This window comes from Aptenodytes forsteri, unplaced genomic scaffold (assembly GCF_000699145.1).
Source record: "Aptenodytes forsteri isolate BGI_AS27 unplaced genomic scaffold, ASM69914v1 Scaffold221, whole genome shotgun sequence".
NCBI classification, from domain to species: domain Eukaryota; kingdom Metazoa; phylum Chordata; class Aves; order Sphenisciformes; family Spheniscidae; genus Aptenodytes; species Aptenodytes forsteri.
Genome location: NW_008794411.1, coordinates 8,051 through 28,138, shown reverse-complemented (window position 1 = coordinate 28,138; position 20,088 = coordinate 8,051). Strand labels below are relative to the sequence as shown.

General features: G+C 49.6%; 1 protein-coding gene across 1 annotated transcript in view; it reads left to right on the top strand.

Annotated features, from left to right (window-relative positions):
* Positions 1-19,775, top strand: part of FRAS1 (Fraser extracellular matrix complex subunit 1) — a 132,631-nt gene extending 112,856 nt beyond the window's left edge. Inside the window, 22 exon segments of the mRNA XM_009288822.1 lie at positions 124-286; positions 745-991; positions 1,927-2,271; positions 2,631-2,791; positions 3,179-3,326; positions 4,251-4,456; positions 4,936-5,092; positions 5,775-5,975; positions 7,340-7,527; positions 7,714-7,989; positions 9,050-9,282; positions 9,672-9,832; positions 10,643-10,857; positions 12,890-13,040; positions 14,078-14,185; positions 14,367-14,526; positions 15,279-15,395; positions 16,113-16,279; positions 16,616-16,821; positions 18,009-18,155; positions 19,156-19,595; positions 19,597-19,775. Of these exon segments, the coding sequence (XP_009287097.1) occupies positions 124-286; positions 745-991; positions 1,927-2,271; positions 2,631-2,791; positions 3,179-3,326; positions 4,251-4,456; positions 4,936-5,092; positions 5,775-5,975; positions 7,340-7,527; positions 7,714-7,989; positions 9,050-9,282; positions 9,672-9,832; positions 10,643-10,857; positions 12,890-13,040; positions 14,078-14,185; positions 14,367-14,526; positions 15,279-15,395; positions 16,113-16,279; positions 16,616-16,821; positions 18,009-18,155; positions 19,156-19,595; positions 19,597-19,738 (4,339 nt within the window). The 3' untranslated portion in view covers positions 19,739-19,775.
* Positions 19,776-20,088: the final 313 nt, after the last annotated feature.

Here is a 20,088-nt window from a genome sequence, read left to right as displayed (position 1 = left end):
TAGTGTTGCTCGGATATTCCGTGGAGGCAACAGTCAGCCTGAGTCTGTGGTGCTCAGTATCAGTGTAAACACACAGGGTTTGCCCCCCAGCCTGTTATTTGTATCTGCTTGATACGTTTCCAGCTACAATGTCAGAGAGAGCGCAGGCTCTGTGAGCATCACCGTGAGGCGGATTGGTAACCTCAACCAGTACGCGATTGTCTTGTGCCGCACAGAGCAGGGAACGGCCACCTCCAGCTCTGGTTCACAGCCGGGAGAGCAGGACTACGTGGAGTACGCGGGGCAGGTAGGTTGGGGACACCAGGAAAGGGAAGGTCTGACCGTGCGTGCCATCAAGCCTGGATGAAAGAACTGATAAAAACACAAAGGAGACTATTTCCTCTATAAAAATTTGTGTTTTATTTGCTTTCAGAAGAGGGTCTCTTTTTTCTTCAGTTTTTTATGTTGGCAGATACACTTTGCAGCAGTGTTCTGACTGACCACAAATGTTACAGGCTTGCCTGAGTAGGAATGTCACTCCTGATCATGCAAAGGGCTAAAACCATGACTGAGATCGGAAGGGGTAGGGGCCTACGCGCTGCATTTGCTGCTGCCTTTGACCTCCACTAGCCATTTATCCTTGGTTAAGGTCAGTGTCTGATGCCGCCCGTGCAGCGGGTATGTGACTCAGGCAAGGGTAAGGCAGGAAGGACAGAAAGTTTCAGACCCCAGTCCAAAGAGAGCAGCCCGCTTGCTGCCTTCCAGGTGCAGTTTGAGGAGCGGGAGGACACCAAGGCCTGCACCATCACCATTAACGATGACAACGTCTTTGAGAGCATGGAGACCTTTGCCGTGGAGCTCAGCATGCCGGCTTATGCTCTGCTGGGGAACGTCACCCGGGCCACGGTCACCATCACTGACACAGAGGACGAGCCCACCCTGCAGTTTGACAGGAAAACATACCACGTCAGCGAGAGCGCTGGTTTTCTCTCTGCTCCTGTTGAAAGGAAAGGTGGGTCGAGCCAGACAGAATGACTTTCTGGGGCTCTGTGGCACGGGAGGGAACGCGGCTCCACAGGCGCTGCTGTGGGTGGGACGTGCAGAGTCTGAACCCACACGGCAGAGAGGGGAGATGGAGAACCTTGGGGTCTGTGGGCAACAGTAAACTGGGGACAAAGAGAAGTCAAGCACCTGTGGACAGACTGTGAAGTATGTGTGGCTGCCTGGAGCTTGGATTTTAATTCTGTACTTTATAGATAATAGAAACGGTTTAGTGCCTGTACCCTGCAGTCTTTTATCACAAGACTAGGATTACTGCAAAGCTGCTGAGGAGTCTTTGCAGTATATACCTTTGCCAGGCTCAGGCAAACGACTGTTTCCTGTTGGCAGGCAAATAACAGTGACCCCCAAAACAAGTGGTGTTCCTTGGGGTTCGCTTGTCTATGATTTTGGGGTGATTCTTTGATTTTTTGGAAGTAGCTTTGTGGCGCAACTGAAATGACAAGCAGCAATGCAGGGCAGGTGCCTTTTTTTTTTTCCTCTCTCTTTCCCAGCTCTGCTGTAAGATTCGCTGATCCAGTTAAAGCTCCCGGCTTTTGGATTCATTTCTCCTCCCAGCATGAACAGGAGCAAACCCTTGTATTTATTTGCTGCTTCTCTGTGTTCTAGATACTGTGTTTATGTAGACCCCATCACTGACCTGTATATTCTTTAATAGGCAAGTGCCACCTGTTTCCTGATCATAGTAACCAAGAGTGCAGATTTGGAGTATGCCTGGAAGTCAGACCTAAGCCAGCTTTTATGCAAGTTTAGGAGCAGGGATGGTGTTCTTTTTGACTCCTCGCCCTCTTTTCTGAATGCTGCTTTATTATTTAAGTGTGTGGTGTCTCCACCAGATAGAGTAAAAGTATTTCCGTAGAGCTATGGTTTTTTTCTGTTGCATCTTAGGGGATACCAGCAGCACTGTGTCTGCCGTCTGCTACACTGTCCCCAAATCAGCCAAGGGAAGCAGCCTTTATATGCTGGAATCCGGCTCCGACTTCAAGTCCCGGGGGATGGCGGATGACAGCCGCGTTGTTTTTGGTCCGGGTGTCACCATGACGACATGTGACATCATGCTGATCGATGACAGTGAATACGAAGAAGAAGAGGAGTTTGAGATCGTATTGGCCGATGCCTCAGATAATGCACGCATTGGCAGCCGGGCTTCAGCCAACGTCTTCATCAGTGGACCCAACGATGCCTCTACAGTGTTCCTGGGGAATGCTACTTTCACCGTCAGTGAGGCTGCAGGTGAAGAGTAGCAGGGGGCTCCCCCAGGGCTGCTCCACACCACATTGGGGTGCTTGCCGTGAAAGCATGCTTTCAGAGGAGCGATTTAGGGCACAGCAGCAGAATTGTAAAAGATCTGCAGAGGGTTTCTGTTCTTCCCTCTGCCCCTGCGGGGAAGGTTGGGGGTTGTTCTGTGCAATAGCCTGTGCTGAGTGCAGGAGCAGTGGTGAAGGGAGAAGGGCATGCTGAAGGGAAAGGGGTGGTTTTGTGGTATGTTTATGGTAGAAGGGAGAAGGGCATGCTGAAGGGAAAGGAGTGGTTTTGTGGTATGTGGCTGCTTTCTCATCTTGGTTCTCTCTCATGTGCAACTGGTGATGCAGGAAGCATTGAGATTCCAGTCCTCCGACAGGGACCTGATCTCTCAACCCCCATCTCGGTGTGGTGTGCCACTCGGACGTCAGACCCTCCATCTGCCAGCCCGGGAATTGATTACGTCCCCAGCTCCAGAAAAATAGAGTTCAGGCCAGGCAAGACAGAAGAGGTGAGGAGCCACTTTGACTCCTGATGAGTCTGCTCTGTCTGGTGACACTTGTCTCTTGTTTATGCGCATACTCTTTATTTGCCATTCGCCTTCTTTAAAAATCCTCTCGGGGCCACTTGAGAATCGTTAATGAATCTGCCAGGCACAGATTCACATCTGATCAGCACTACAGCCAGAGAAGATTCGGTCAGGCCACCTCTCCCAGGATAAAGATAGCTGCCTATTCTCTGAAATGATATGCCGGATTTGTCTCGAACATTGTTTCCGTTGATTAATGAATTCAGAAAAGGCCTGACATAATGACTTTACATTAGACACCCAAATGTGAGTGCCAGGAAGGATGACAGCTTTGCGTCTCTAAAAGCAGGACTTCTTCTTTCCTTCTAGTTCTGCACTCTGACAATCCTGGACGATGCGCAGTACCCGGTGATAGAAGGGCTGGAGACATTTGTTGTTTACCTCAGCTCACCCCATGGAGCTGAGCTGACAAAGCCATTCCAAGCGATCGTGGCCATTAATGACATCTTCCAAGACGGTAAGTTATCCACGGCAGCTCTATCTGGTCCATCCTAGCCTCTTCCTTCACACTGCCACGCAGCAGGAGGCTAGTCTGAGTTAGGTTATTTCTAGGCTGGATTTAGCCTGTTTTCCTGGGATCCTCCCATTCCATTTGGCTGCCTCATTTCTTTCCGTGCTTTGCTGTCCACAAGAGGTTGGAGTCTTTGGGAGTGCGGAAAGAATTTTCCTGTAGTGTTCCCTCACTTTCAGCCATGCTTTGACTCCTCTGCTCAGAGCTCAGTCCTTGTTTCATGCTTTCTGTGGGCCAAAGTCCCCCTTACTGCGTGAGAAAGTCTCACTGCATGTTTACTTTCTCTTGTGTTTTAACGTCTCTCGTGTTTACTTGCCTAAGGAAAGCACACACTCTATAATCTAACTTTGTAGTAGTCTGTAATAATTTCTGCCTTTGTATTTTTTGTCGAGGTCTGCCCTCTTTGCTGCAAGCTATTTGTTCTGTGTCCACACACAGTAGGGTAATGCTTTGAGACATAGCATCCATTTCAGTACTGAGTCCTCGTATAGCCCCTTCCTGACATGCCTTGCAAACACACCACCCCTCTACCACCAGCCCTGTCTTGTTCTCCAGCGCATTGCAACAGCGCCAAAATGTTAGGGAAGGAACAAGTTTCATCAACTGTTGGAGTAGGTGACTGAGAGGTGATGAGGAGAGATACCTTCTCTTCGAAGCACTGCAGGGTCTGCTGATCCCATGCTCTATAGAGGCAGTAACGGTCACTTGTTTGTTTGAAACCAAATCCTGTTTTGAGGCACAGTGAAGCTGCCGTCTTATTCTCTGGCTGTCAGACTCCATGCAGCAGTTCTCCTAGGGTGTATGTGCCTCGATTAGCTCCTGTCTCTCTGCGGAGCTTGAACACTTGACTCTTTTTATTGCCTCCTACAGTACCAAGCATGCAGTTCACCAAGGATGCATACACAGTGAAGGAGAAGGAGGGTACTCTGCACATCCCCATCTTCCGCACCGGGGACCTGAGCTATGAGTCCTCTGTCAGGTGCTACACACGGAGCCAGACAGCAGAGGTCACGGAGGACTTTGCAGAGAGGAGGAATGCAGAGGAGTCTCGCATCACTTTCTTGAAAGGGGAGAAGGTGAGCTGAACCTGGCTTATAGGGAGAATGAAGAACCATTGATGGGAGAGGTTCAGATCTCCTCCTCGACTCTGCATTGTCAGAGGGAGCTGACAGAGGCTGTCCAAACTGGTTTCATAGACGCTTGAAGTCACAAATTCTTCTGGTCCTGGAAATATGACATGACTCTGAAGGGGTTGTTTGTTTCATGATAAAACTCTTTAAAACATGAAATGCAAATCCTCCGTGTCAGTAGGACTTAGGATTGTTGTAGCAGAGAGCTGTCGGTTTGTGGAAGTAGATGTCTTCACCGCTGTGTCTCATCATGTAACTGTGTGGTTTGTCCACACTGAAGTAGCAGCCTTAAAAATAGAAGTGTTTCTTCCAGGATTGACAGTACTCGGACGTTAAACCCTAGATAGTGAAGTACAGTGTGGCCTTTAAGTGGCTTCAGAGGATTTATGGATGTTTGCTGTTTTCTCCTGCTTACTTGGCTTTAGGTGAAGAACTGCAGCGTTTATATCAGTGATGACTCTGCCTTTGAACCAGAAGAGCAGTTTCAGGTCTATCTTGGTAGCCCACTTGGAAACCATTGGAGTGGAGCTAGGATTGGAAAGATGGACATGGCGACCATAACTGTCACCAATGACGAAGATGGTAAGCGATGAGACTCAAGAAGGATGTAGGAGTTGTTGTAGGATGCAGTTCCAAGGTAGTCAGCACAGTCTCATCAACAGTTTGCGGTTTAATTTAGTGCACGTGGATGCCTTCAGTCACATGGTCACAGCTCTGTGTGCAGCTCACTGATGCGGTGGCTTTGTGCACTGGAATGGTCCTAAGGGAGGGACTGAACAACAGTGGCTTGAACCCACCATGTGTCCCGTTTCCCATTCCCCTGCAGCTGCGCAGGGAGTTGCTGTGCTTCCCCTGGGAGATGTTGCCGTCCCTCTGCAGTGTCACAGCCTGGAGAGATCTGTGGGGAAGAAGGGGGATGCCAGGTCCCTCTGGTGTGACTGCCAGTGGGGGCTGTAGCACCATCACGTGGCATGGATTTGAGGGCGTGTGGTTCAGTGGGAGGCAGGGAATGGGAGAATCATTTGCCATCCTCTGTAGCCCAATAGGTGTGTTGGATTTTGCCCCACCCCTTGCCCTAATTCGCATCCAACCCTTACAGCTGCACTTTTGGCCCCTGCTTTGAGGAACCACGTGCTCTGAAGATGTGTAGGTAGAGTCTAAAAGGAGCTGAGCTTAGCTCACCCCAGTTGCTGAGTGCCCTTCATCTGTAAACAGTCAGCTGGTGTGCAAACCTGGGGCTTTTTCTTCACTGCTGTTTCTTTAGCACCCACCATTGAGTTTGAAGAAGCTGCGTACCAAGTAAGGGAGCCGCCTGGCCCGGAGGGTGTCGCTGTTATAAATGTCAAGGTCGTCCGGAGAGGGGATCAGAACAGGACCTCAAAAGTCCGCTGTAGCACCCGCGATGGCTCAGCTCAGGCCGGAGTGGATTACTATCCCAAGAGTCGAATGCTCAAATTCAGCCCAGGTAAAGGGTCCTTGGAGGGAAGGTTAGAGGTGGTGGCATGACCAGTGACATTTTGTGTATATCAGAAAGGAGCGTTGAAGGGAAATATTCAGGAGACTTGGAAAAAGCCACTTTTTACATGAGGTTTACAACACAACACAGGTCTAACTGCTCCCGGTGAAGTGAACTGCATAAGCTGTAAGAAGGCATAATACACCCTTAGATTTTGGGGTTTAGATTTGATTTGGGGTTTGATCTTGGGCTCATCACAGTCTTTGTGGGAAGAAACACCAGCGCTTCAGTGTGTTACAGGTGGGGTGCAAGACTTTTCCCCTTTCCTGGCATTAGACATATCCTTTCCCCTCTCCCCTTCTGGCTGCCTAATCATTCTCAGTTCAAACACACTGGTGGTGTGAGCACCAGCCCTCTCCGATCGATAAGCAAAGTGCCAAGCTGCTGCTGCCCAAGCAGGGGGGCAATGTAAAGGAGGAGGGAATGAAAGCCCGGAGGTGGTGAGCTCTTTACTGAGCAAACTGTAAATGCCTAAGGAGACAGAAAGATGGTTGAGACTGGAATTAATGTCACTTGAAGAAATGGGAAGGCCATCCCAAGTCTTGCCATGTTTTCTCTTGTGTACAACATTTCATCCCTTCACAGTGCCCCGCTGGATGAGAAGGATCTGGGGTTTGGTTTGTTTGGGGGGTTTTTTTGGTTTGTTTCGGTTTTTTGGTAATGTATTTTAAATATACTACATAGACCACTTACTATGAGGTCTTTTCTAAAGTATGACTCTTCTGGGCTTCAGCCTTCCACTCTGCTATGGCTGTATTTGTTATGCAAAAAGGCTGAACTGTTGAACGACGGGTGATCAGAACAGAGGAAGAAGCACTAGCATCTGGCAGGCGAGAGTAAAGTGGTCTTCAGAGGATGTAAGGCTCAGCAGAGATAGTCCAGGATCCGTGCAACAGCTCAGAACATGTTGCTGGACCAAGAAGCCCTCACCAAACAGTTCTGCATACTGGTGTGAGAGAGCAGAGGTGTTCACAGCAGGGGTGGGGATGTACTTTGGATCATAGATTTTTACTACAGACAGCTAATACAAGACAGGCATTATTAATCCTCAGATGGCATCTGCTAGTAAATCTAACACCTGATCAATTGGATCAGTTGTCATAGCTGGAATTTTATGTATAGAGTAGACTCCTGTGCGGACGGGGCTGAATTATTAGTAGCAATGAGTGGAAATAAAGTTTATAATGCGTATTTTATCATAATGTTTCAGTGGTCATAGCCTGGACCAGCTGTGCAGTTTTTTATGAGAACTTCAGAGCAATACCTGATGATGAATCGAGTTCTCTCTGTTTCTCTTGCATTTCCTCTCACAGGTGTGAACCACATCATATTTAAGGTGGAGATCATGTCCAATGAAGACCGGGAGTGGCACGAGTCCTTTTCTCTGGTGCTGGGTCCAGATGATCCGGTGGAATCTGTTCTTGGAGATATCAGCACTGCAATAGTGACTATTTTGGATCAGGAGGCAGCAGGGAGCCTGATTCTACCAGCACCTCCCGTGGTAAGCTGCCCATTGCAATGGATATGATTTAGTACCCTTCAAGTACAGACTGAAAACCCCAGTGGAGTTTCTGGAATAAAATGAAGAGCTGCAATGATGTAGCAGGCTTGGAGTGTGTGGGAAGGATTGCCTTTTGTGCCCCTCCCCTCAGCCCCAGGCGAATGCTGCCGTCTTGCATCCATACAGGTCGTCACCCTGGCTGATTATGACCGTGTGGAAGAAGTGACCAAGGACGGTGCTAAGAAATCCCCTTCCCCAGGCTATCCGCTCATCTGTGTCACTCCTTGTGACCCTCACTTCCCCAAGTACGCGGTCATGAAGGAACGCTGCAGCGAGGCTGGCATCAACCAGTCTTCGATACAGTTCAGCTGGGAAGTAGCAACCCCCACGGATGGGAATGGAGCCAGGTCGCCTTTTGAAACCATCACTGACAACACACCGTTCACTAGCGTCAACCATAAGGTAGGTGGCTGGGTACTGGCATGGCGAAGTTGTAACACAGCAAGAGTAAGCTGCATGGCGTAAGTCAGCGAGGGCTTGGGGCAGCTCCGTCAGCCTGTGTACTGTGCGATCACTCACATGTGAAATTTGGTCGCGTTCCTGCAGCTGAAAAGTCACGCACTCGAAAAAGTGGCTGTGCCTGAATAAGAGCTCAGCACGCTGATGTGACCTGTGTTACCAGGGTTTGGCTGTGGGATTGTCTGCTTTCCTTCCGTCCTGCTCAAGTTGCAGGAAGAGCATAGCTCAAGTTAAGAACCGCTGTTCCTTCAGGGGCTCGTTTTGCTGCATTGCTCCTTGTGCGGCCTGAGATCTCTCTGTCCCTGGACTGTTCACGTCCTGCCCCACAAACAGAATTACTGTTTTCGTCTGAGGGTTTTTCCCAGGCGCTCCCAACTGTGATGTCTCAGCTCCTCTCAGGCATCCGGGTGTGTTTCTAGACCATGCCTACTCGTGCATGAGTCTGAGCCATTTTTAGTGGGTAGCACACACTTCAGTTACACAGAGATTAAAACCTAAAATCTCCTTGGATTTGGGAACTGGCATAAGACATATGGGTGCTTCTTTGGGGATTATTTTTTTTTCTTTTGGCTTCAGAAAATTTAGCACTGCTCTTCGCTGAGCCTGCTAAAAGCACCACTTTTGTTGATGTGGGAAGTAGCTGTGAGCACTCAGACTCTTCAGTAAATCCCTGATGGCAGGAGACAGATGGAGCCTGGCAGATCATAACAGCTCAGGCTCCCTCTTCCCCTCCCTTAAGTATGTGGGCAGAGTTAGGAAACCATAAAGCACCCCACATACTCGAGCATCTGCTGCAGCGTCAGTAACGAGAGGCCAGTCACTCCTGCATGCCCAAGCGGCCAAGCAGAACATGGCACGCGCATGTTCCTAGTTTGCATTTCATGTGCCTCACCTCCGCGCTGCCTCAAAACACCAGGACAAAGTGATTTTGCTACACGGTCAGATGTTGCAACGCTGGCGCGTTTGACCCACATGCATGTTTCTCCCTCCTCGTTCCCTGCAGGTGCTGGACAGCATTTACTTCAGCCGACGGTTCCACGTGCGCTGTGTGGCCAAGGCTGTGGACAAGGCTGGCCATGTGGGGACCCCCCTGAGGAGCAACATGGTTACCATAGGCACAGACAGTGCCATTTGTCACACTCCTGTGGTCGCAGGGACGGCCCGAGGTTTCCAGGCACAGTCATTCATTGCCACTCTGAAGTACCTGGATGTCAAGCACAAGGAGCATCCCAACAGGTATGAGCCTGGAGAAGGGGAGAGCGCAGTCCTTCACCGGGCCCCCCAGAGTTACAGAGCTGGCTTGGGAACGTGTGCCTGAAACCACATCCCTCCATGCAGTGTGCCCTCTTGAACAGCATAGGGTGCTCAGTGTAGCGCTCCCACTCTCTTCCTCGCATCCTGCTCTGCTGAGGGGGTGCCCTTCCCCCTCAGGGAATTGGAGTTGGTGGGACAGCTTAAGGAGCAGATGTGTAGATGGGGAAATCTAGCTGAAACTAAATATCAGGCTGCCGCTAGCGGGCTCACCTTGTCTGTGCTGTGCTGCTGTGGGGCGTGGGGTAATGCGTGAGGCTCCTGTGCCTGCCAGGGCTGCTTTATTCTGCTGGCTCATCCACTATTTGTTCCAGAATCCACATCTCGGTGCAGATCCCGCATCAGGATGGTATGCTGCCCCTCATCTCCACCCTGCCGCTGCACAACCTGCATTTCCTTCTCTCCGAGTCTATCTACAGGCACCAGCATGTCTGCTCAAACCTGGTCACCGTTAGAGACCTCAGAGGCATCTCAGGTAATTTTTAAAGCCAACTTTTGCTTTCTGAACTTGGGGGTAGGGAGAAGCCAGTAAAGAAATGCAGAGAAGAAGGCTTTGTCTTCCTCTGGACTCTCTTGACATTATGTAAGTAATAATGAATCTTCCTGTACTAACAGCAGTGGACAGAGTTGCCCCCTTGAAGATGAGATGCGGTGTATGGGAATGTTTAAAAGGTAACGGGGTTAAGCAGCATTGCTCTCTTTGAGGAGGCTGTAGTGATTTTCTGCTGGTGATTTTCTGCCTTTCAAATCTGTCTTGTGATACCCATGCGGTTAGAGAGGGATCCACAGGAAGTGGATCACTGCGTCTGCGTCACTGAGGTCTCTAGTGTGGCAACAAGAAGCAGTAAAAGCAAATTCACTGCTGAAGTAAATGCCAGAGCCGAAGAAAAAAGGCAGTTTGTGTCTGTAACACCGAGGGTGATGGGGTCCACGCTCGTTCCATGGTGGGCAGGGGGTTGTTGTACTTCATCCTGTTCATTTCATACTCAAGCTGTCCTGCATTTCTTAAAGTTTTAACTTTCTAAAGTTTAACTTTCACCTTTCATTAGTAGGTTTATAAGTTCGGTTTTTAGGATTCTTACCCCATTCCTATAACATTTTCCCCTGTGAAGACCTGTGTATATTCAGTTTGACCTCTAGGATAATGAAGGGAGAGGAGCCCCTTAAGTCCCTAATATAATAAAAGTCACTGACACGATTTGAGAGTGAAAACGGGACCTCAATACTTGTCTTCAAGCCCTTTAAAATCTGGAGTCATCCGTGTCCTGATGTCTCTTAATCCCAGAGGCAGGGTTTCTGGATGAAGTGACCTACGACAGCATCATTCTCGGTCCTGGCTATGACCGCCCTTACCAGTTTGACCCCACAGTGAGAGAGCCGAAGACGATCCAGCTCTATAAGCACCTCAACCTGAAGAGCTGCATTTGGACTTTTGATGCTTATTACGACATGACTGAATTAATTGATGTCTGCGGAGGCTCTGTCACCGCTGACTTCCAGGTGAGTTGCCATACCCAAAACTCTTCCACGTAATCCAGATCTTTCTCAATTCTTAGGCAAAGCTCCACTTTGTGTTCATGAATATTTGCTAGGTATGTTTGCTGCTCTGCTCTGTACAACTGGAGCATGGGTTTTTCCCCCTCCTTTTACCTAGAAAAGAACGGTGCTTTGTGAAACGCATTTAATTAGTTTATTTTAGCAGGGCCTGTTGCGACAGGCCAAGGGGGAATGGCTTTAAACTAAAGGGGGGTAGATTCAGACTAGATCTAAGGAAGAAATGTTTTATGCTGAGGGTGGTGAAGCACTGGCCCAGGTTGCCCAGAGAGGTGGTGGGTGCCCCATCCCTGGAAACATTCCAGGTCAGGTTGGAGGGGGCTCTGAGCAACCTGATCTAGTTGAAGGTGTCCCTGCCCACGGCAGGGGGGTTGGACTAGATGACCTTTAGAGGTCCCTTCCAACCCAAACCATTCTAGGATTCTATGATTCTATGATTTTGGTTGGGGTAACATAGGTTTTATTCTCTTAATCTTCAGAGCGCCAGTGAAATATTTTTTTTAACTATAAGGATGTACTGGAAATACAAAACGTTCCCACCTGTGCTGTATTCTTTTACAATTTTGACTGTATTCTTAGGCAATATAAATTGCAAATAAATATAAATAGGCAAAGAACTGTACTGGAAATACAAAACATTCCCACCTGTGCTGTATTCTTTTACAATTTTGACTGTATTCTTAGGCAATATAAATGAGCAAAGAACAGAGCAGAGGCACATCAGTTCGTACTCCTCAGTGGAGCGAGGTCATGGGAATTTTTAAGTAATTTCTTAATTAACCGACTGGCAGACCAAAAGCCAGAAACATTCTTCTATAAAATAGCAGCTTTCTCTACTAGACGTGTCTCACTGCCCTCTCATGGATGGATTATGGATGTACATCTCACTCAAGTGAGTATCTCATCTACGTTAGATTCTTGTATTAAATTCCAGTCAGAATGTTACAGCCAACGTAATCTCTTTTAATTCCTGCCAGCCTGGAATACTTTGTTAACTTTCCTTCTATAGCTCCAATTATTTGCACAAATCCAGAGAAGCTACTTGAGCTGAACAACTGCATAATTTAGTACGTGGAGACTGGCACCAACCAGTCTGGAATGTCTCTCTGAGCTCTCTCAGGGGCTTGCAGAGTACAGCTGCGCTCCGCAGATAATAAATGGTGTATATCTAGCCGGAGACCTGTGGTTATTTCAGATACTCTTAGGGCCAGTCCTGAGCAAGCAGAATTGCTTATTTTTAATTCACGGAATTGGAAACTGAGGGGCTTTTGAGGTGAAGTTGTGACCACAGCTCCTTTTGTACCACGACACCAGTGTGCTTTAGCACTTACCCTTATTTAAAATGCAGGTTTGTCTAAAGTATCTACACGTGAACGTAAAGAAAGTTCAGACAGTCATCTCTGACTTAATTGTAGGAGTTTTGTGGTATGTGAGGAGCAGTCTGTGCTTGCATACTTTTTCCCAGCAGTTCATTATTATTTTTCAAATGGCGGTCCAGCAATAACTTTTTTGCAAATCAGCTAACTGATTGCCAATAATGCTCAGTCTTCATGGAGCAACGATCTACACGTGAACGTAAAGAAAGTTCAGACAGTCATCTCTGACTTAATTGTAGGAGTTTTGTGGTATGTGAGGAGCAGTCTGTGCTTGCATACTTTTTCCCAGCAGTTCATTATTATTTTTCAAATGGCGGTCCAGCAATAACTTTTTTGCAAATCAGTTAACTGTTTGCCAATAACGCTCAGTCTTCATGGAGCAACGACGTTATATTGCTTTAGAAATGCTTCGTCCCCACATTATCCTCCCTGTGTTTAGGACATCCATAGTCCAGAACTAAAAAGGAGTCTTGTGTTGCAGGTACTCGGGCTTTTTTCCCCCATTTGCAGAGCAGAACGCGAATGCAGTGGGTGCTGCGAGTCTGGGCCAGTGTCTCTCCTTTGGAAGGCGCATAACCACCTTTTTGGGGTTTTATTGGCAGGTGCGGGACTCTGCTCAGTCCTTCTTAACAGTCCACGTCCCACTCTACGTGTCCTATATTTACGTGACGGCGCCGAGAGGTTGGGCTTCTCTTGAGCATCACACAGAGATGGAGTTCTCCTTTTTCTACGATACTGTTCTCTGGAGGACGGGTAGGTCCGAGGCATTTGAAGGGGTACGGGAAAATTGGTTTGTTCTTTGGTTTTTTTCCTTTTTCTTAGTTTCTGCACTGCCACCGCAGTCCTGAGCGCGGGTAGCACTCACCGAAGTAAAAGGCATGCAGGCTGAGTCCAGTATGCCTGCGTTTGTGTAAGCTTAGCGAGGGGCCTGTCATTTCCCCCCCAGCCTCTCTCTGCTAATGGGAACAGTTGTCACTGAGCCCTAGAAAGTGCTGCAGGAAAAGAGCGCTCTCTTCATCAGAGCCTCCACAGCCAGGCAGAGGTTGCTCCCTGTGGGATATTTGGAGTCATTTCTCGTGTGGGAGCTGCAGTCATGTTCCTCAGCCTCCTGGCTCTCACGGATGGACTTTTTCCCATAATATCCCCTTGTTTGTTAAAACAGCAGTACTCCCAGCGGCGAGCCCTACGTCGTTCCTATCCTCTGCTGGTGGTTACATCCAAGACCTAGCATCCGTGCACGTATGTGTGGTTTATCCTGTGCGGGCAAGTCTTCTATTTCCAGCTTGTTCATTTTCCTTTCCCACACTATTTGGAGCCTGTGTGTGCTGTGAACCCCTGCCTGCAGCCTTGAGCAGTATTGCTGCTCAAAGGGCTACGAGGAGCAGACAGTGCCTTCACCTTGGATTTTATTCTGCCAGCGGTGACACAAAGTATTGTAGAGGAGGGACTCGCAGAGCTTTGTTCATGGAGGGCCACTCAGAATTAAGGCCAGGAGTACCCAGAAACAATCATCTACAACTTACTATGTAAAATAAGTTACATTCACAGGCTAATCATAGGGGGGAACTCAGTATATTTACTTCCTTTATGCTTGAGTGAGACTTAGGCGGCACATGTGAATAACGGAGGAAGTGTATAGCCGACTCACTGGAGGATGATCCCAGTTAAACCGTGCCTTTTTGGAGGTCTCTCAAATGCTTCTGGAGCTACGAGGGGCTGACAGAGCCCACCTGAGGACCGACTGTGCTGTGTGGCCTCCCCAGTGACTTTGTTCTTGCTGCACTGTGCAGGGATTCAGACGGACAGCGTTCTCTCAGCCCGGCTGCAGATAATCAGGATCTACATCCGCGAGGATGGCCGGCTGGTTATCGAGTTCAAGACACAGGCCAAGTTCCGAGGTGAGAACATTAGTCCTGATATGATAGAGGAAGAAACCAACGTACAAATACAGATCTGTTCTGAAAACACAGGTAGCAGAACAAGTCCCTCTTCCCATGAGGCGTCCCTCTGTGCTGAGGTGTGCAGCGTGGGGTCTCCCCGTACTCCGCCTTATCTGTCACCTCCTTGTCCTCACCCCAGGGCTTTTTGTAATGGAGCACCACAGCCTGCCAGATGTCAAGTCTTTTTTAATGACTCCAGACCACCTGGGAGGGATCGAATTTGACCTGCAGCTGCTGTGGAGCGCACAGACTTTCGACTCTCCCTACCAGCTCTGGAGAGCAACCAGCTCCTATAACAGGTGAGGACTGCGGGTTCGGCCACCTTCAGCAGCTTCCCACAGCACAATGTTCTTCTTAAGCAACGAACGTGCAGGTAGTTAACAGCAGCGGCGGGGCAGTTTCAAATCCAGGCCTGAGAGAGCAATCCCTGTTGCCCTTTCAGCAGCCACAGCGATAGTGTGGAGCGGTCAGGAGCCAGCCTTGTTCAAGGGCTCAGAGCTAGAGCATGCAGGGAGCCGCTGTCAAGGCTGAAAATGCTCCTCTACTGATTGTGTTAGTAGAGGGAAAAATCAGTTCATCTCCTTGTAAATGCGTTTTTCTAGCAATTAAGCCAGTGGGTAGCTAAATACCGGAGATGACAATGTATTCAAGGTTGTTTTGCAGTCTGCAAGTTAAAAGCAGGATGTCGCGTCCACGACTGACTTAATCAGTAGTGCTATGCTTGGTGGAGGCAGGTATATTAAGATCTAGAAATACTTGGTTCACTTTTTTTAAAAATTCCTTTTCATTATTAGTTCTGTCTGTGACTGTTTATTCTTACAGTCTGTGCTCCTTGCACAGAGGGTCAGATTAAACACCGCAGGTGAAATTTGTCCCTCCTGCGACTGCTGGAGTAGATGGACATTTCTGGGGCGAGGGAGAGGTCCTGCTATGAACTCTGTCTTGCCTGCTTACACTAATTAGAAAATGGTGGATGTTAGTTAAACACGTCAGCTGGGTGAACAGCTTGGAGTCTCGTTCGGTGACCGCAGTGTCTCCTGTCTGTTCCCAGGAAGGACTACTCTGGAGAGTACACGATCTTCTTAGTCCCCTGTACTGTGCAGCCCACGCAGCCGTGGGTAGAGCCTGGAGACAAGCCCCTGCCCTGCACGGCTCACGCTCCTGAGCGGTAAGGAGCCCCCCACCGTCACGGCAGCAGGACAGTTTCAGCCCGTTTGGGTTGTTTGTGTGGTCCCAGCAGGCGTGGGACACGCTACAACAGCAGCGGGAAGGGAAAAGGGGAGGGGAGGAACCTCTCCTTTGGCTCAGGAGTCCCCCTGCGCCCGAGACCATTCCCACTCAGGGCGGTGAAAGATTGCTGGGCTGGGCTGGTGGGTCGGGGTCCTCCGGACGGTCTGTAGCACGGCAGGGTCTGTTACTCCTGAGCACAAGGCAGGTGTCTTTGCTTTCTTTAAAAAAAGAACTGTCTTAAAAAAAGTTGCCTTCATCCGTGTGCCTGCCTTTCCTCTGTCACGCCTAGCGAGACTGCGGACTCCCAGAACAGGGGCCGTCCCGGGCTGTCGTACATCTCGGCCAGCGGTTTTCAGCCTCGGGGCTGCAGAAGCCCGCGTAGCCTTCGGTTTTCCCCGGACAGAAAGAAAATCAAACCTGCTGGGAGGAGGCTTCAGCTGGTCGTGCAGAGCCCTGCACCGCTGCTGGAAAACTGGGGTTGGGTGAGGGGCAACAAGTCCCCTGGGGTTGAACACCACCGTAGTACGGGCTGCTAGACTATAGATAGTAAAGCGGGAGGGAAGAAGGGTGAAGCAGGCTGTGTAGGTCACCAGCGTGTAACTTGAGATGCGTCCAAACTAAACCTCTCCTTTTTCCTTTCCTGTCCCAATTTTAGATTTTTGATCCCGATTGCCTTCCAGCAGACAAACCGCCCAGTTCCTGTCGTCTACTCCCTAAACACGGAGTTTCAGCTCTGTAACAACGAGAAGGTGTTTCTGATGGACCCCACCAAATCCGAAATGTCTCTGGCAGAAATGGATTACAAGGGGGCTTTTTCAAAGGGTAGGATTTATTTTCTTTTTCTTTACTGTTCTGCTTGTACCTAATGTTTCTGTCTTCACAACGTCCATTCCTCTGAAAGAGAAGGGTGAAGCCCAGATTTGGCTTTGCCTCTTTCCCAGCAACAAATGGCATTTTGAGCATGCTACAGCCCTGTAACGGCATGACCAGAAGACAAGACAAGAACGTGCTCCGGCACGGTATTCTGTCGTCTGCACACGCAAATCAAAACCCTGCAAAACCCAGAGCCATGTGTAGTTTGGTGCATTTGGCTCTAGCAGTGGTTCTCTTGTTGAGTTGGAGAATGTAACCTGACCGTTTTTCTCCCGACCTCCTCAGGGCAAATCCTGTACGGCCGCGTGCTCTGGAACCCCGAACAAAACCTAAATGCTGCTTACAAACTGCAGCTGGAAAAAGTCTATCTGTGTACGGGCAAGGATGGCTACGTGCCTTTCTTTGACCCAACGGGCACCGTCTATAACGAGGGGCCCCAGTATGGCTGTATTCAACCCAACAAGCACCTGAAACACCGATTTCTCCTTTTGGTAAGTTTTCTGCTGTGGACAAAACAGCGATGTTGAGTATTGTGTGTGATCGTGTCCAGAGAAGTCTGGTCTCTCGGCCTCCTGCTGACCTAACAGACCGGGGAACTAAATAGCCTTCCTACTTGTCGGGAGGGGCTGCACATCTTGATGTTTAGCTCGTATTAGCTGTTTCAGTCCGCCTGTTCTCAGTGGCCTGACTGTCCCAGATGACGTAGCACTGTTGTTTTTCTGTCTGACTTCCCCCGGGCACCCCCAAACCCCGCCAGATCCTGCAGAGTCTCCAGGCAGACCCTGCCACCCTCCCAGCCACCTGCACCTTTGTGCATGGAAAACCAGAGCCAGAATAAAGCGTGGTGCCTGTGCTAAACGCTTCCCTCGTCTGTGAGGGGTCTGAAACGCTTGCAAAACTGCCCTCTGCTTCTGCTTTCTGTTTGGGTTTTTTCCCAACTACGAACAGATTCTGACTACAAAGGGATGAGAAGTGAAATGTGGTGGATTTTTTGCAGTACTGGGCAGACAGGTGCAAACCATGTGAAGACAAGATCAGTTTTTCCTCAGTCTTTATCCATGAGTATTTCTTAGTCTAAAAAAAAGAAACAAACCACAAATTAGGAAGGAAAAGAAGCGATGTACCAAACTCTTAAAATTTCCCTTGATCTCTGCTTATACTATGGCTTGGAATTGACGGGACTGGCGGCGTATAAGGGGAGATTTATTTACCAGTTGCACAGAAATTCTTCTTGTATAAATCTACGATGAGCTGCCAAGACGCGTTCAGCTCTTACTACATGCTTCGTAGTTAACATTTGCCAGCGTCCTCGCCGGCAGCCCCGTTACCACTCGCAGGACGAGGGTAATGTTAGTGGTGTGTGTTAGTTTGGCATGCATATTTGAGCAGGCTGGTTAAACTCTTCTCCTGATCTTCAGCTCTACAAACCGAATATTGACACAGTCAGTGCTAAAACAGTACGAAGTGTCTACAAATCATACAGGTCATAAACATTTTCTGTGCAGTAAGCTATGCATTTAAAAGAAGTGTCCGTGCCCACACGAAGGTGTGGAGACTGGGCATTTGGATTCCATTTCTGCAGCGGTACGCAGGTGTTATTTAGTGACCTGGCTTCTGGCTTTCCCTTTGGAAAGATGACAGCCTGCAGTCCTCTTCATAACGCCTCTCCGATTTCCAGGACCGAAACCAACCAGAAGTGACGGATAAGTATTTCCACGATGTGCCTTTCGATGCCCACTTCGCTTCCGAACTGTCCGAGTTTCATTCGGTAAGCAGCATGCCCGGAGTCGATGGATTTACTCTCAAGGTGGATGCTCTCTACAAGGTACGTACCAAGCGATATCGGTAGCCCAAAACTTAACTTCTCTGTCCAGGGCGTCCCAAATACTTTGTGAATTGTAGGCTCTGGGCCTGACGCTGCCTAGAGAAACCAAACTCATGCTAGGGTAGGCCTTGCAGCCTTCTGCAGTTCAACGGCAACCCTCAGCCAACTTTTCCGATGGCGTGGTGGGACGCGCTGCCTCCGCACCCACCCCCAAGATGGCCTCCGTGAAGCGAGGTGGCCTCACGTACACACGATCAGTTTGCAGACCGTCCTGTGGCAGGCCTCTCCTTGGTTTGCCTGGGTATTAATGCGAGGTGAGAAATCAGAGTCTCGGTTCAGCAGCGGAGCACGTAAACCGTGCTGTCCCTTCCTCCGAAGGCAGCTCGGAGCTCTCCGCACCCCTTCCCAATTACAGGGTTGCGGTTCCTCTCTGTGCGCAGGGGCTGGCGAGTGTGAGACTCGGAGGAGCCGAGCAGATCGTGGCAGAAACAGGAGGGACACGGAGGAAGCTCTCCATCGAGGGCAGAATTTTATATCCTGACTTCTGGGCTTTTTTGTCCCTCCCCAGAGAGGCCCTCTTTGTAACTCGGTGACCTCTGGTTGCTGAAGGGGCTTCTTGGCGTTGCTAGGATTGTGCCGTAAGTTAACAGCGGAGCCATTTAAGAAGCAAACTCCAGCACAGAAAGTGGAGATGAGGAATTTATTCTGGTGATTAAGATTTTCCCTTTTTTCCAAAGCACTCAGGAAAGAAGCTCTTTAAAAACCTATTAATAATGTTCCCGAATTACTTATTGCAGTTGCCAACAAGACCAAACACCTCACTTGGTGATAAATACTACTGCAGGCGCTCATAAAAACACGCTGAGCTTTTTTGTTGGTGTTTGCACGAGTCGAGAAACGGGACGAAAAATGCAACCAGCTCTACCTTCACTTAACAGAATCGCTTGATCTGAAGGCCGTAATTAAAATTTCCTGTGTGCATGTCTTCCCTTTCTTAAAGGTGGAAGCTGGACACCAGTGGTACCTCCAAGTCATCTACGTAATTGGCCCAGAGAGCATGGCAGGGCCTCGCGTTCAGCGATCCCTCACTCGCCGCTGGAAACGCGGCCGCAGGGACTTGGTCGATAGCGACGGGAGGCTGATGCTGGATGACTCCTTAATCTACGACAACGAGGGCGACCAGATCAAGAACGGCACCAACATGAAGTCGCTGATCTTGGAGAGGGAGGAAGCCGCCGTCGCAGCCTCCTTATCTCAAACGGGCGCTTCCCTGGGGAGCGCCTTCGCTGCCATCGCCCTGCTGCTGCTGGTGCTTTCGGGAGTTTGCCTCCTCGCCAGGAAGTGTCGAAAGCTGCGGAGGAAGCGGGAGGCTGCCAGAGCCGCCCCGGAGGAGCATCCCCTGAACACCAAGGTGGAGCTGGGGGGGGGGGGGGAGGCCCCCCCCCAGCCGGTACTGCACCGTGAGGAACATTAATATATTGAGGGAAACCGGGGGCGTCTGCGAGGGGAAAGGCAGGAAGGTGAAGCAGGTGAACTTGGAAGTCAAAGCCCACAGCAATTTGCACGACGGAACAGAAGTCTAAAGGAGCGCACACTTTGGTTTGGTAAAAGCCTTTTATAAATGGTAAAAAAAAAAAAAAAACAAACCCAAAACTCAAAAAAAGAAAAAAAGCTAAGACAAGTTATGCTGGTATTTTTATACTCTTGTGAGAAGGAGGAGAGTGGCTCTAGCTCACCTCTGCTCCCGGCTGAGCTGCCTCCTTGCACAGCACCGCTGGAGCCAGGCCGGGCAGGCGGTGCAGAGTTCTCCATCCGTGCCCGCGCCGTGCTCCTCCAGCTCTGCCGCTTCCCTGAGGGCGGCCCGGGGAGCCCAGCACCTCCCTCGGCGCAGGGAGGGGGCCCAGGCCTGTGGCGGGGCATCGTGGGGACGCTG